Below are 14,747 nucleotides of genomic sequence, written 5' to 3' on the forward strand. Positions count from 1 at the left end.
AAGTCCATACAATTGTAAATTACAAGTATCTCCTGTTTAGCATATATTAACTCCGAGATTCAGTGAGTTAGGTTACAAACGTATTCTAAAACTGGGGACTTCTAGGGCATCTAGGTGGGTTAGTTGGTTAGATGTCTGACTCTTGATTTCAGCTCAGGTCATGACCTCAGGATTTTGAGATGCAGCCCCCTATCAGCCTCCATGCTGGTATGGAGCCTGCTTAAGATTCGCTCTCTCCTCCTTTTCCTCTCGCTCTCTCCTCCACCCTCTTAAAAATAAAAATAAAATAAAATTAGGGGCTCCTATGTTAACCCAGTTCTTCTTTTTTAGGTCTACTCTAGCAACTGAGGCCAGTAATAAGCAATCTGATTGTCCATTTAACAGATATTTACTGTATTTCATTAGTGTGCCAACAAGTTCAAGAATCTTTCATTCATTCAACCTACAAAGCACAAGTATTATTTTCTCTCAACCTTTAACGTTGAGAAAACTGACCTATTATTGCCATTATCACACATTAATCACTTTACAATTATTCATCCTAGCAAGTAATACAGTGATTGACTGACTGCTAAGTATTTTAACAATGCAGAAAAATACAAAGAGCTATGAATTTCCAGTCACAGATTCTTACAATTGGAGAAGGATGTATTCCTACCATGTACCCAACAAGACTATGATTTTGTGTCAGCCCTGAAACAAAGTCCCTTGCTGTAAGGTTTCTGTGAAGACAACATACCATGATACAACCCACTTCTTAAGTGTTTAGGAAGTTCTCTTTATTCTGAATTCACATTTCTATACATTACTATGCATTACTTCCTTTTGTATTTTAGTCTTCAAACCTATTCTGAAAATAATACGGTTTCCAGCCCTTCTCCTAAATGCCTTTTTAAAAATGTATTTTATCGGGGCGCCTGGGTGGCTCAGTGGGTTAAGCCGCTGCCTTCAGCTCAGGTCATGATCTCAGGGCCCTGGGATCGAGTCCCGCATCAGGCTCTCTGCTCAGCAGGGAGCCTGCTTCCTCCTCTCTCTCTCTCTCTGCCTGCCTCTCTGCCTACTTGTGATCTCTCTCTGTCAAATAAATAAATATATAAAAATCTATTAAAAAAAATGTATTTTATCTAAGTCTCTCTTAACAAAAACAAACAAAATAATCCAATAGGCCCCAATCAGTATAGAATATGATGAGACTATCAGCTTTTTGTTGTCAACATATAAGACAGCAGGCTGAGTTATATTAACATTAAATCATCATTCTTCACTGGTTGTCACATGACATTTTCACCTTGATCCTGTATTGTGTCACTTCCTACTGATGGCAGAAAGTGATTTTACTACTCTGAAACTCAAAAACTACTGAGATGATTTCTAAGATCCCTTCTGGTTCCAAGTCTATGATTTCATAATCTTATGTGCTACTTCTGTGTGAAGATGAGGAAGCAAACAATATGAGGCCTATGATATAAAGTTAATTCTAAACGTTTCACTGGTTCAAGTGCTGGGAAAAAAACAAAACAACCCCCCCCCCCAACAGACATATGAAAGTATAAAAGAAACATAAAAACAGAAGTATAAAAGTACAAAAGTATATAAAAGAAGTATAAAAAAAGTATAGAAATATAAAAGTGTTAAAAAAAAAGGTGGTTAAGGTTTATTGATAATGTAAACTAAAGTGCTAGAACTTTATATATTAAGATGGTATGTTATACAAAGTGAGGAAGAAGACCATAATGGGTTTATTTAACTTTATAATCATTTTGAGTATCAATTATAGTTTAAAAACTGAAAATCATTTTAGTTCTGTAATATAAAATATTTTCTACCTTACTGGGTAAGCATTTGTCAGACAGAATTTAAAAGTCTGCTTTTCTTATTACAAAGGACACATATTAATTTTATACTGGAAGACTTTAGGAGGGTAGAAACTATTTTTACACAAATACTGTTGAAATGCATCATATAGAGATGTAATGTTAACTAAAACAGAGGTTTTACTTTTCTTCAGGAAATTCCTCTGAAATGTTTAATAAGGACAATTCCTATATACTTACTAAAAAATAAAAGCCACACAAAACAGGAACCTTTCGTTCTCCTATCACTTAAGACAAAACATAGTATTTCCTACTCTGAACATGAGACTACATTACACCAAACTTACCTCAGTTAATCCATGGTTGACATCCTAAGACAGCAGTGCAGAATATAACAGTAATGAGGAAAGAGCAATGTTAGTGTCCAAATTTAACTATTTCTATTCAAAGTAGCATTTCATATATTTTTGCTACAGCAGAATACTAAATTAAAGAAGTAGAATAAAATACACCTACAACAAAACTTACCCTTTGCACGTGCACCTTATGTATCTACTATCTATAAAAGTAAGAACTTTGTTTCATATATCTTGTGGTCATAAACCCATTTGTAGAATTTAGGTAGAACAGGGAAAATAAACCTAAACTTGGTCTTAAAGATGTAATTTTATGTCTCAGTTACTCCACCTGGAAAATGGAGACCTCAGGACTTGATTAATTTTGACAAAATGTTTGAAAAGTCCTTAGTAGATTAAAATGTTACATGTAAACAAAGTGAAGAAAATTAAGCCATAACTTATTTCAACTAATTCATTTTAGTTTGTGTGCTTCCCCTATAATAAACTGTAAACTTTGGTTTAAATTTGTCAGTGAGCTCTGTGAGAACTTGCAGCCAATTATCGAACCTACGGATGGGTTTTGGGACCCTCCCCCCATCAAATTGCAATTGGTGCCAGTAGTGAGGGCAGTCTTGTGTGGACTATTCCTTCTAGCTTTGCAGTTTGCTAAATGCTCACATGCCTCGGGGGTACCTTTGGAGACTTTAAGATATGAGCAAAGACTTAGTATTCTCTCACTATATTGTGCTAAATAAAACAAAAGCAGTATGAGCATAAGCAAAACATGACTCCATACAAATCCTGTTCTGAGAAAGGTAATTACTGATTAATATTTTCTTCCAAAAGATTCAGAGTACCAAGGTATCACTAGATAAGTGCCCCTAGTGGCAGCATTAACAAGAACATACTTAGAAGCTGTACTGCAGAGAAAGCCTTTAGATTACACTCAGTTTACTTTGAGACCAACTTGAACATCTGACATTCTATTATAGTTTATTTGCAGGACATTATAACAGTGCTATTATTACTATGAAAGTGTACACAAGCAAAGAAAAACCTTTCAGTATTTTCTGACTACCTATAGTCTGTTTGAGATACCAAGACAGTTTATATCATGGGAGATTAATTTTTTTCTTAAGTAAATAATAAAACAATATATATGCACTTTTTTTTATTGCTACATGTAAACAGATAAAGGTGCTATGCCTATCATTATGCACTGGAGAAGTCAGTAAGATTATTAGAATTTATGGTGTTACTAAACCACACTAAAGCAGAACCCAAGTTGGACTGTAAGCTGAAAAGGATATAGGAAATAATGAGACATATGGAAAACTGGAGAAAAGAGAGGCTTTTAGATATCAAGTAGAATGACTGTCTAGGAAAGCAGCATCAAAGGGTAAGACAGATTAAGATCATTATTAGAAATTTTAATTTAAGGGTTAAGGATTTTATACAAAAGCTCAAACATTTTTAAAAAGGTAAATGCAAAAAGAAAAAAAGGTAAATGCTTCAAAGAGCAATGTATGAACTCTTCTGGGAAATAGGAGTTGCAAAGTAGTTGTTACATTAGTTGCAAACTTGATTCAGTCAAAAGCAGTATTTCAAAGAGAATTTTAAAAGGAAAACAAAGTCAAGTGGGGGTTGGAGACAGGCTATCATAAAACATGTGAGGTCAATTAAAAGTCTATTGCTAAAAATACGACATATCATTCAGTGTGTGACCTACTATTGGCTCCAAATCTACATCGTCAAGCACTAGTTGTTGGCTGTTTTTAGACGGGAGTCCTAAAAATGGGTCAAGGCTTGCCTAATTTTAGTTACTCAATGTCCTAGAAGCTGGAGAAAGGCTTGAAGCAATGTTCAAAAGTCAGGTTCTCATGGTCTGAAACAGACTTCACTAAGGATGGTTTTAATACCAATGTTTAATGATGGTTCCCGTTATAGACAAGAAGATGGAGCTCCTTGGCACATACTAGTTTTGAGAAATTACTAATGGCAAAACATTATACCATTGCTGGTGTCATCTTGATATAATGATGTAACACAGGATTACTCTAAGAGGGCATAAAGAGGGAATACTGAAGTTAATGAAGTTAATTCCAGTAAAAATGAAAGGTCTTGGTAACTAGATAGAAATAGGGTAACTTCTAAAACACGAATGAAGTGGAAATATGTAAACATAATTTGGTAATCCTGTGCATAAGGAGTTAATTGAAGCATTTAGTCAGCAAAATATTAATGCCATTAAAAATAACAAGGGAGCTTTAAAAAGCAAGGATGACCTTTTGTAGGAAGTATTACAGTTGCAAGGGAGCACAAATGTACTTTTCTTTTTATTAAATGAGAAAAAAACTAAAATCCAGAAAGTACTGATGTATCTTTTCCAAGCTGGTTCTCCCCAACTGTCATATCAGTCTTTCTAGTTTGCTGGTGAACATGTCACCCTGCTAACTCAGCACTGAACATCGGTAAAGTACAACTTTAACACCATAGAACAAATACAGTGATGATTTACAGATACAGCACAGCTAATATCAAATAAATAAGACTTGTGACTTTATATGTAATGTAGCATCAAAGACTAAAAACTTCACCAAGTATTTCCATTAGTATCTACTTATATCTGACATGCCTTACGTAGCTATATGGTTCTTGAAATAAATGAGTATGTATTTTTAAAAATGCGTAACATGAAACATATAGTAATTCAAACTAGCAGACCCAGCATATACCTTTCTATATACTTCATTCTAAACCAGTCAATTTTTTCTAATAAATATTGATGATATTTATGTACAGTAACTAGAAGTTTAAGAAAGAGAAGAAAAAAGAGCAGAGTTTAGGAGCAACTACTAAAGTATTTTCAACTTAAGCAAAGTTAAAAGAGGGTAAGGAAATACACAACTAAGAACAGTACCTAGAAAGTGGAGAAAAATCAAACAGCAGAAGAGAAAGAGAGCCCATGTTTTTTTAAAGATTTTATTTATTTATTTGACAGACAAAGATCACAAGTAGGCGGAGAGGCAGGCAGAGAGAGAGAGGAGGAAGCAGGCTCCCCAAGGAGCAGAGACCCCGACGCGGGGCTGGATCCCAGGACCCCGGAATCACGACCTGAGCCGAAGGGAGAGGCTTTAACCCACTGAGTCACACAGGCGCCCCCCATGTGCCATTTTACTTTGCCAAGAAATCAACTATAGAGGGGGTAAAAAAAAAAAGAGAGAAAAGCAAAAGGAATTCAAAAGATTCATACACCAAAATCAGAATTGTGAAAAACAAAAAAGAGAGAAACTTACACAGGATCAAGCAAAAACTTTATAAAAACAAGTAAAAAGAAAGGTAAAAAAGGATGGGAAAATGAAAGGGGATGAAGTAAAGTCAGAAGTATCAGCAGTATAAAAGGACTCTATAAGAAAAGCAAAGAACTTTACAGAATTAGTTTTTAATGCTTAGGGATCAAGGAAGTGTATATCTGCTAGATTCTTAAAATCCTTGACTGGGAAAGAAAAGAAATGGAGGAAAAAAATATCTCAAAAGATTATTGTATGAAGACAAATATAATACAGGTAAAATAATTTCCTTGCAGTATTTAAAACAGGGTAAATAAATAATACTTAAGGACATATATTCCTTGTAATTCATAGTAATTACATTTTATCAAAGAATATTTTAAGCTCCCACAGTGAAGCAATGGATTTCAAGACTATAACTCTTATTTAATAGTGGTATACATGTATGTACATATACATATATGTGTGTATGTATGTGTATATACACATGTATATGTATACTTATGTATATACACATACATATCATCACAAAATAGCATGTGACTATTTTTAGGATAGATTCTTTAAAATTTTTAACTTAGAGTGTTAATGTGATAGTTCAGCCTAGCATTAAGACTAATAATATAAGCATGAATTTTATTAAAAAGACCCAGGAAAAAAAGTCCTTAGAGTTATGTGTAAATGTGAAATGTGAAAGTGCTATGAACTCTGAAAGAAGTTTGTGAAATCCAATGTATAATATAAATATAAACTTATAAGTTTATATTTATATTATAATATAAACTTATGAACTATAAGTTCATAAACTTATGAACTATGTAAGAGTTGCACAAAGACCTTCTTCAAAGTAAATGACAACTTTCTATTTCCAGAGGTAGATTAGAAGAACCCAAATCACAGGTTCTTCATTTTGATTTCTAAGATGTGATATTAAACCCACTATGCAAATTAAATAAAGAACAAGCTTTCACTCATTCTGTCTACAAATGAAGAGAAAAGAAAAGCATATTGTTGAAAGAGTAGACTACCAGAGGGCAATCATCAAGTATAGCAAACATATAATCTGGAGAGAATGAGAAGCAAAGAAGAAAAGCCCGGAAATTGGAAGGTACTCTTCTACTGCCTCCCCCTGAAATAGCTCCTAAGGAAATTCAGTTTGGTATCACCACAGCTATATACCAAAAGAAGCTTGGATACAGGCCTGCCAAACTTAAAAGTAAACATTCAAACCACAGCTTTTCCACATAACACCAAGATTACTACAAACTAAAAAATGCTATTAGACTGGCATTTCTCCTACTTGCTCAGAATACAAGTAGTTTATGACCTACATATTAGATATAAATTCAGATGGCAAAAGTATCTAATTCATAGTGATATAGGATCATATGACTCTCTAAGACAATGTTTCTCAAACTAGGCTTGCAGATCCCTGAAGAATAAAATTTTAGGGGTCTATGAGTGCTCTGGGAGAATTTGTAATTTTGCTGTTTTTAATACCAGTATTTTTAAAAATTGATTTAAAAACTCTAAAATTAGGATAATCCATTTATAATCCCAGTATTACAATGAACTCCAAGAGTTGCAATGTAATCCCACTGATGCCAAACAGGAAGGATCTCTGTGTCTAGGACTTCATACAGAAATGATAGCTGGGGTGCCTGGGTGGCTCAGTGGGTTAAAGCCTCTGCCTTCGGCTCAGGTCATGATCCCAGGGTCCTGGGATCGAGCCCTGCATCGGGCTCTCTGCTCAGTGGAAAGCCTGCTTCCTCCCCTCTCTCTGCCTGCCTCTCTGCCTACTTGTGATCTCTGTCTGTCAAATAAATAAATAAAATCTTAAAAAAAAAAAAAAAAGAAATGATGTGCTTTGTAAGTGAGGGCCAAATGAATATGACATCTCATTCTAAAAGCAAATGTTTTGCTGTAGTTCAAATAAAGAAAGACAGCAAGATAACATTAGACACCTCAAAATAGAAATGACTGCCAAACAAAGCCTGTGTATAGGCAGCCAGCAACAGCCATTATTTTACCAAGACTTAACTATGTGCCAATCATTGGTATGATCCATATAAAGTGCACTAAGCACTTTATATGCCCTAAGCACTTTATATGGATCATACCAATTAATCTTCTCAGTAACTATAAAAGGTAGGTACTGTTATCCCTAATTTACAGAAAAAGAATTAATCATTTCTCCAAGGACATACAGAGAGTAAATGCTAAGCTTTTACTCTCTGTAAGCTGGGATTTGAATCCAGGTGCTCTTATGTTATACACTACTTTCTCATCATATTTAGGCTGTGAGGTGAGACTCCAGATCATCAAAACAATTATCCTCCACACTAATATTAACTTGATTTTTTAAATCTGTAGTATTACTTATATAAATTTGTTATGGTTTCAGAGTTCTTTTAAAATCTAAGCAGCCGGAGTTTAGTACCAGTACAGTGTTTGTATATATTTAAATAAGATGATCATAACAATGTAAGTGAATGCTGGACTTCTTAGAAATTGTTTTACTTTAAAAGGGGTCCATATATCACTCCAGTTTCAAAAACACTGCTCAAAGACCTAGGGTCTTTGATCCTACATTGCTTTGTCTGGGCTTATATGCACCACACCCCACCCCACGCCATGGCTTACCATAATACTTCAGATAAAATCCAAGTTCTTGATCCTAATTTACTAAACCCTCCATGATTTAGTGCCTGTCCATTTCTCTGATCCTTTCCCAGAACTCTTCCAACTTCCATATTTTAGACATACTGGCCTCTTCCTATCCTTCAAACATGTCAAGCTTGTTCTCACCTAAGATCTTTTACTGGATATTCATTTTTTCTTGAAATCCTCTTTGGTTTGATCTTATGTGGTTGCTCCTTGTCACTTAGATTATAGCTCATATTTCATCAGACAGGACTTCATCAGACAGACTGATTACTCAATTGCAAGAAATCAACCACAGTCTTTCTTTAATTCTTTTATTTTAGTTCTCGATAGACTACAAATTATTAGCTAATATATTTACTTTACTGGACTACTGTCCATCTTTCCCACCAGATTATGAACTACATAAGAACATGGCCCTTATCCGTCTGGTTTCTCATGTATTTCCAATACCTAAATTGATGCCTGTCACTGGAGGTTCTCAATATTCTCAGTATTTGTTGAATGAGCAAATGAGTAGACCTAAATCTATCGAAAGGCTACAAATTTGACCTAAACTCAATGATTCTTGGGGTGAGGGGGATCAACAAGTCTCTCCTCTAATCAAGATGCATATACCTAGGGAAGCAAAAGATGTTCTAGGAGTGACCTGATTTCTGCAGATTAGAGTATTCCAAAATGAGCATGCACTAATCACACTGAGATTCTAAAACTACTATATGTGTTTGGTGCCTACTACACTTACTCCAGATACCATTAGAAGTACTGGTGAGTGAAATCATAGAGTGCCTATCCACAAGGAGCTTGCAGCTGGTGCCCAGCAAGCAATGAAAGGCTACTCAGCCTTCTAAAACTGCTACAGACACATTGCTTAAATTACCTACTTCATGGGGGGAAAAGTTGGCCTCAAGTATACTATAATGGTTAGCATCAAATCTGTTTTAGATCTAACTGCCTACCCATTTCTATATTAAAGTTCTGTGTGTCTAAATGAAGCTTTATAAGACTGCTATTATTTTAATGGGACATTAAGTATCTAGTTATTAGAGACTCAGCCACATGGGGAGGAGTATGTACACATGGGGATTTAGGTCAAAACTCCAAAAATTAAAAACTTAATGAAAGTGGGGAAACTGGAACCAATGGTCTTACAACTCTCTTCTGATAATTCTGAGGCACTAACTTCACAACAGTAATACATTCCTAGAGTTCCAGTATCAGGGACTCCAATATTCTCAACATGAGAGAATTGAGAGGCAACCTCAAGAAAAATAAGTGGAAGTTAAGAATCAGTGTCACATTTGTGTTTTTTTTCCGTTTGGCTGGGCTTTGGTATAAGAGCAGAATGTCTACTTATAAATACTGCAGAGTAAGAAGCTATTCCTTCCCAATGTGTTTTTATTTCAAAAATAAGCTTTGAATAAAAGCTCTGAAAAAACTCTGATGTTTCAAAAACAAGCAATTGTTTCTTTTCTGAGAATAAATGATACATAAAGATGAAATCACAAGATGCAACAGGAAACATACCATTCCATAGGCCTGCTGTTGGACCCAGTTGATATAATCATTCCTTATGTCTATTAATTCTTGTACTTCATGTATGTAAAATTTATCATACTGTATAATCTGTCCCGATTTCTCATTTACCTACAAAAAAAAGTATAATTAAAATTAAGTTTAACCAGTACCTAATAAAGAGATTAAAAAATGTTTAAACAGAAAAAGTCTTGAGATTTCTTAGCTAATTTTGTCTTTCTATAAAAAATTTTTACTGAGTATCTACTATATGCAAAATGTTAGTTAAGTGCTATGTGAAACATAAAGAGGTCTAAGATGGAATATATGCATTCAGTACCTCAAAATATACTAAAAAAAGAAAGATACTTCTGTAACCACCACATGAGATATGTACCATTAAAGTATACATGGTATATAAAAACAAGAATCTCTAAGAACTTCTGCTTGGGGAATAGGAATTAAGTAATAATAAGAATAGCTAATGCTTATTAAGTGTTACTCTGTACTGACATCTTAATAAAACTAAGAGGTGATATTTGGGTAGGGCACAAAAAAAATGAAGAGAGGGCAAATTACCACCCTAGAAATTACTAATTACAAAGGGGAAAAAAAAATCCTTGCAGTGAAGAGCACTATCTTAACCAAGTGATCAAATCAATCACCACTGATACCGAGACAAATATAATGTTCCTGGTGATAATGCAAAATAGAAATACAGGCATCATATATGAAGCAGAAAAACGTTTAACCTGAATCTAATCAAGTCTCAATCTAAATTCCAGTTCATAGGTAATACAAGAGATAGAAGAACAAATTAAACATCACAATAAAGAAATAATAAAATACTCTGTAGGACTTTCATAAGAAGACTGGCGAGGAATCTCCAAACAGTTAAGGGAATGCGATAAAGTAGTGGGGGTTGTTGTAAATTAAGAGACATACAGGGGTTCTGGTGCTGGATACAGCAGAGCTCTTAATGTCAGACTAACCTCCTGACAACAACAATTATAAACTCTGGATAATATATATAACCCCCAAAATCTGAAAACACTGGAGATCAACCAAAAGTAAGCAGGAACAGGAAAGGACACAATCTTTGAAAGAAGCATGGGTGATAAACATTTTGGCCCAAGGGAGTACTTCCAAATCAGAGTAAGGGGTAAGGGGGTAAGACCTCAAGCACAAAGCAGCAGTTTTACCAGACAGAAGAGGCAAATGTCACAAAGTGAGGCAGCCAATGAGGAAGAAGAATCCCAGAAAGGAATCCAGAGGGTGAAGCCATAAAACTAGCATGCAAAGTACCCCTCACATCTTTCGCTTTTTTTTTTTTTTAAATGCATTTTTATTTATTTGAGAGAGAGAGAGAGACCCAGCAAGTGAGCAAGTAAGTGCCAGCAGGAGGAGGGGTAGAGGGAAAGGGAGCTCAACTCCACTTGGGACTTGATCCCAAGACCCTGAGATCATGACTTCAGCCAAAGGCAGTAGCTTAACTGACTGAGCCACCCAGGCGCTCAGCTTTGGCTAACCTCTCAAACTCTGAGGGCACAAGGTTGAGACTTGGTGGGGGGGGGGGGGAGAGAATACAACCCAGCAGAAAGCAGCAACTGGGAGGCTACTCTTTTTTTTTTTTTTTAAGATTTTATTTATTTATTTGACAAGACAGAGATCACAAGTAGGCAGAAAGGCAGGCAGAGAGAGAGGAGGAAGCAGGCTCCCTGCTGAGCAGAGAGCCCGATGCGGGGCTCGATCCCAGCACCCTGGGATCATGACCTAAGCCGAAGGCAGAGGCTTAACCCACTGAGCCACCCAGGCGCCCCTGGGAGGCTACTCTTAAAGCAGACTTTAAGACAAACATTTCTGGAGAAAAAAATGCACATTTGATAGGCATAATGATAAAAGGACTGATTTATCAAGAAGTCATATAACAATTCCAAATTATCAGTGCTCTGAAAATACATGAAGGGAGAACTGACAGAATTTGTTGCTAATTTTAACACCCCTCTCTTCGTAACTGATAGAAAAAAAAAAACCACTAAGCACCAAAGATCTGAACAATTTCAACCATCTTGAATTCACCATAATAGAATTTTCCACCCAACAACTGTACATAGAATGTTCACTAAAATAGTAAAATAAGATATCCTGGGCCACAAAACAAGTCTTAATAAATACATTTAAAAGAATCCAAGGTATAACGAAGTATATTCTCTGACCACAATGGAATTAAATGAAAAGTCAGTAACTAAGATATTAATTATAAGCATCGACCTTTGTTTCTCTTGCCATCATTTTTTTGTATTGCTGCTTTTTAAAAAAGAAATTTGACTCAACTCTAGTTTTTTAAAAAGCAGCAATACAAAAAATTTTTTGGCACAACAGAATAAATCTGAATATGCCTGGATAGTCAGGTAGATGATATTATAGAATTACAGTTAATTTCCATAAGAAAAATAATAGTATTGCTATTATATAGGAAAATGCCCAAGAAGAGGAATGCTGAGGTAGCATCAGATTTACTTTCAAACAACAAGAAAAAAGTATATACATACACATATGGAAAAGCAAATGTGACAGCATGTTAATAATTACTGAATCTAGAATGGAGGGTATGTACCTATTTCATTTGTCTTTCAATGTTTCTTTGTATATAAAGATATTCAAAGATATTCAGGATATTCTTTATTGAAGAATAAAGTGAATGAAAAGGATTTCAAAACAAAGGCTGAGGAAGAAAATTTTAGGCAAAGAGAAGAGCACAAGCTAAAAGGAAAAATTTCATAGGGAAATTAGGTTTTAGAGTCAATAAATGATAGACTCAGAATGGTATTTTATTAAAATTTTCTGTTAATGGTGTGAAATATAGTCACAAGTAAGTACAGAGGCTGGTGGAGGGAAATAAATCAAGATATTAAAAATTCAAGATTTCTAGATAGTAAGAAAGAATGCAGAGGCTGTGGTAGCTAACTGATATCGAAAAGAGTCAAAACCAACTTCAAAATTCAAGCATGAGGAACTGAAAACACAAACTGGCAACACAAACACATATAAGTCAGGAAAAGAAGACAGTTTTGGTAGGAGAGGATAGCTGGGAAGGACAAGAAATTTGGTATTAAGTCATTTTTCATTTTAAAATGATGGCAAGAGAAAGGTTTGCCTAAAACACTTAACTGAGAACATTTTCCTTAAAGGAGACAATACTGTGGCAAGAGATGAGAGAGAGGCAGAAAGCAAAATAAAAAGGGCCAAATACAGATGACTAGGAAAGATGGCACATTTAGGAGAAGAAAATAAGACATCAAAAGAAACATGTACATTATCTCATTTAATCTTTTTTTTTTTTAAGATTCTATTTATTTGACAGAGAGAAATCACAAGTAGATGGAGAGGCAGGCAGAGAGAGAGAGGGAAGCAGGCTCCCCGCTGAGCAGAGAGCCCGATGCAGGGCTCGATCCCAGGACCCTGAGATCATGACCCGAGCTGAAGGCAGCAGCCCAACCCACTGAGCCACCCAGGCGCCCCATCTCATTTAATCTTTAAAACAACCCTATGACACAGACACTATTATTATCACATAGATGAATATACTAAGGCTTAGAGTTCAAGAATCTTAACCAAGGTCACACAGCTAAGAGCCAGAAATCTAACAAAGACCTCTGTTACACACATGCACTTTTTTTTTTTTTTTTAAGATTTTACTTTTTTATTTGTCAGAGAGAGAGAAAGAGAGAAAGTGCACGTGCATGTGCACAAGCAGGGGAGTAGCAGGCAGTAGGAAAAACAGGCTTCCCACTGAACAAGAAGCCCAATGTGGGACTTGATCCCAGAACCCTGGAATCATGACCTCAGCTAAAGGAATACACTTAACCAACTTCCCTGTACTCTTTATTTTTTTAATACACATGCATTTTGAGGGCACCTAGGTGGCTCAGTCAGTTAAGCACTGACCATTGATTTCAACTCAGGTCATGATCTCAAGGTTGTGAGATGGGAGCCCATGTGATGCTCCATGGTTAGTGGGGAGTCTGCTTCAAATTCTCTTCCTTTGCCCCTCCCTGTGCACACATGCACACTCTCTCTCTTTAATAAAACCTTAAAAACAAACAAAAAAACACCTTCTTAACTTGCTATATGACAATTTTATTCCTCAATATATGTTCATATATATATATGAATACATATGAATATATGACTACTTGCATAAATGTGTGCAACATATATTTAGAATATATACAAAAACATACTTTGTATTAATGTTTCAAATTGTAATCAAGGGGTGCCTGACTGGTTCAGTCAGAAGAGCATATGACTCTTGATCTTGAGGTCATGAGTCTGAGCCCCACATCAGCTGTAGAGATTACTTAAAAATAAATAAATTTCGGGTGCCTGGGTGGCTCAGTGGTTTAAAGCCTCTGCCTTCAGCTCAGGTCATGATCCCAGGGTCCTGGGATCGAGCCCCACATCGGGCTCTCTGCCCCGCTTCCTCCTCTCTCTCTCTCTGCCTGCCTCTCTGCCTACTTGTGATCTCTGTCCGTCAAATAAAAAAATAAAATTTTGAAAAATAAATAAATAAACTTTATTTTATTATTTTCTTCTTAAGATTTTATTTATTTATTTGACAAGGGGCAGGGGGGAGAGCACAAGCAGGGACAGTATCAGGCAGAGGGAGAAGCAGGCGCCCGCTGAGTAGGAAGCCCAATATGGGGCTCAATCCCAGGACCCTGGGATCATGACCAGACAAAGGCAGCCACTTAACCAACTAAACCACCCAGGCACCCCAATAAATAAACTAAAAATTTTTTTAAATAAATAAATAGTCACCAAATATAACCAATGCTTGATCCTGTGGCCTCCTCTTAAGAGAACAAATAACCCAGTTTAAGAAGCATATGCTAATAATACTGCATTCACATCTAACTCTTGACTTCAGCTTAGGTCATAATCTTAGGGTCATGGCATCAAGTCCTGCACTGGGCTCCATATTCAGTGGGGAGTCAGCCTGAGATTCTCTTTTTCTTGCTCCCCATGCCCCTGACATGTGCAAGCACATGCATGTGCACTCTCTCAGATAAATAAACAAATCTTTAAAAGAAAATAATGCTGCTGTCATTTTCAAAGTTGATACT

General features: G+C 35.7%; 1 protein-coding gene across 5 annotated transcripts in view; it reads right to left on the reverse strand.

Annotated features, from left to right (window-relative positions):
- HERC4 (HECT and RLD domain containing E3 ubiquitin protein ligase 4) overlaps positions 1–14,747 on the reverse strand; it is a 122,244-nt gene that overhangs the window by 28,220 nt on the left and 79,277 nt on the right. For 3 of the 5 annotated variants that reach the window (XM_032311818.1, XM_032311822.1, XM_032311820.1), the window contains 2 exons: positions 9,634–9,753; positions 2,162–2,185 (listed from right to left, as the gene is read on the reverse strand). In XM_032311818.1, coding sequence (XP_032167709.1) covers positions 2,162–2,185; positions 9,634–9,753 — 144 coding nt within the window. Of the gene's footprint in view, positions 1–2,161; positions 2,186–9,633; positions 9,754–14,747 lie in introns of those variants that run through there. The other 2 variants (XM_032311819.1, XR_004278462.1) reach the window with 2 other exon arrangements.

Source organism: Mustela erminea, chromosome 14 (genome assembly GCF_009829155.1).
Source record: "Mustela erminea isolate mMusErm1 chromosome 14, mMusErm1.Pri, whole genome shotgun sequence".
In the NCBI taxonomy this organism is placed as follows: Eukaryota; Metazoa; Chordata; class Mammalia; order Carnivora; family Mustelidae; genus Mustela; species Mustela erminea.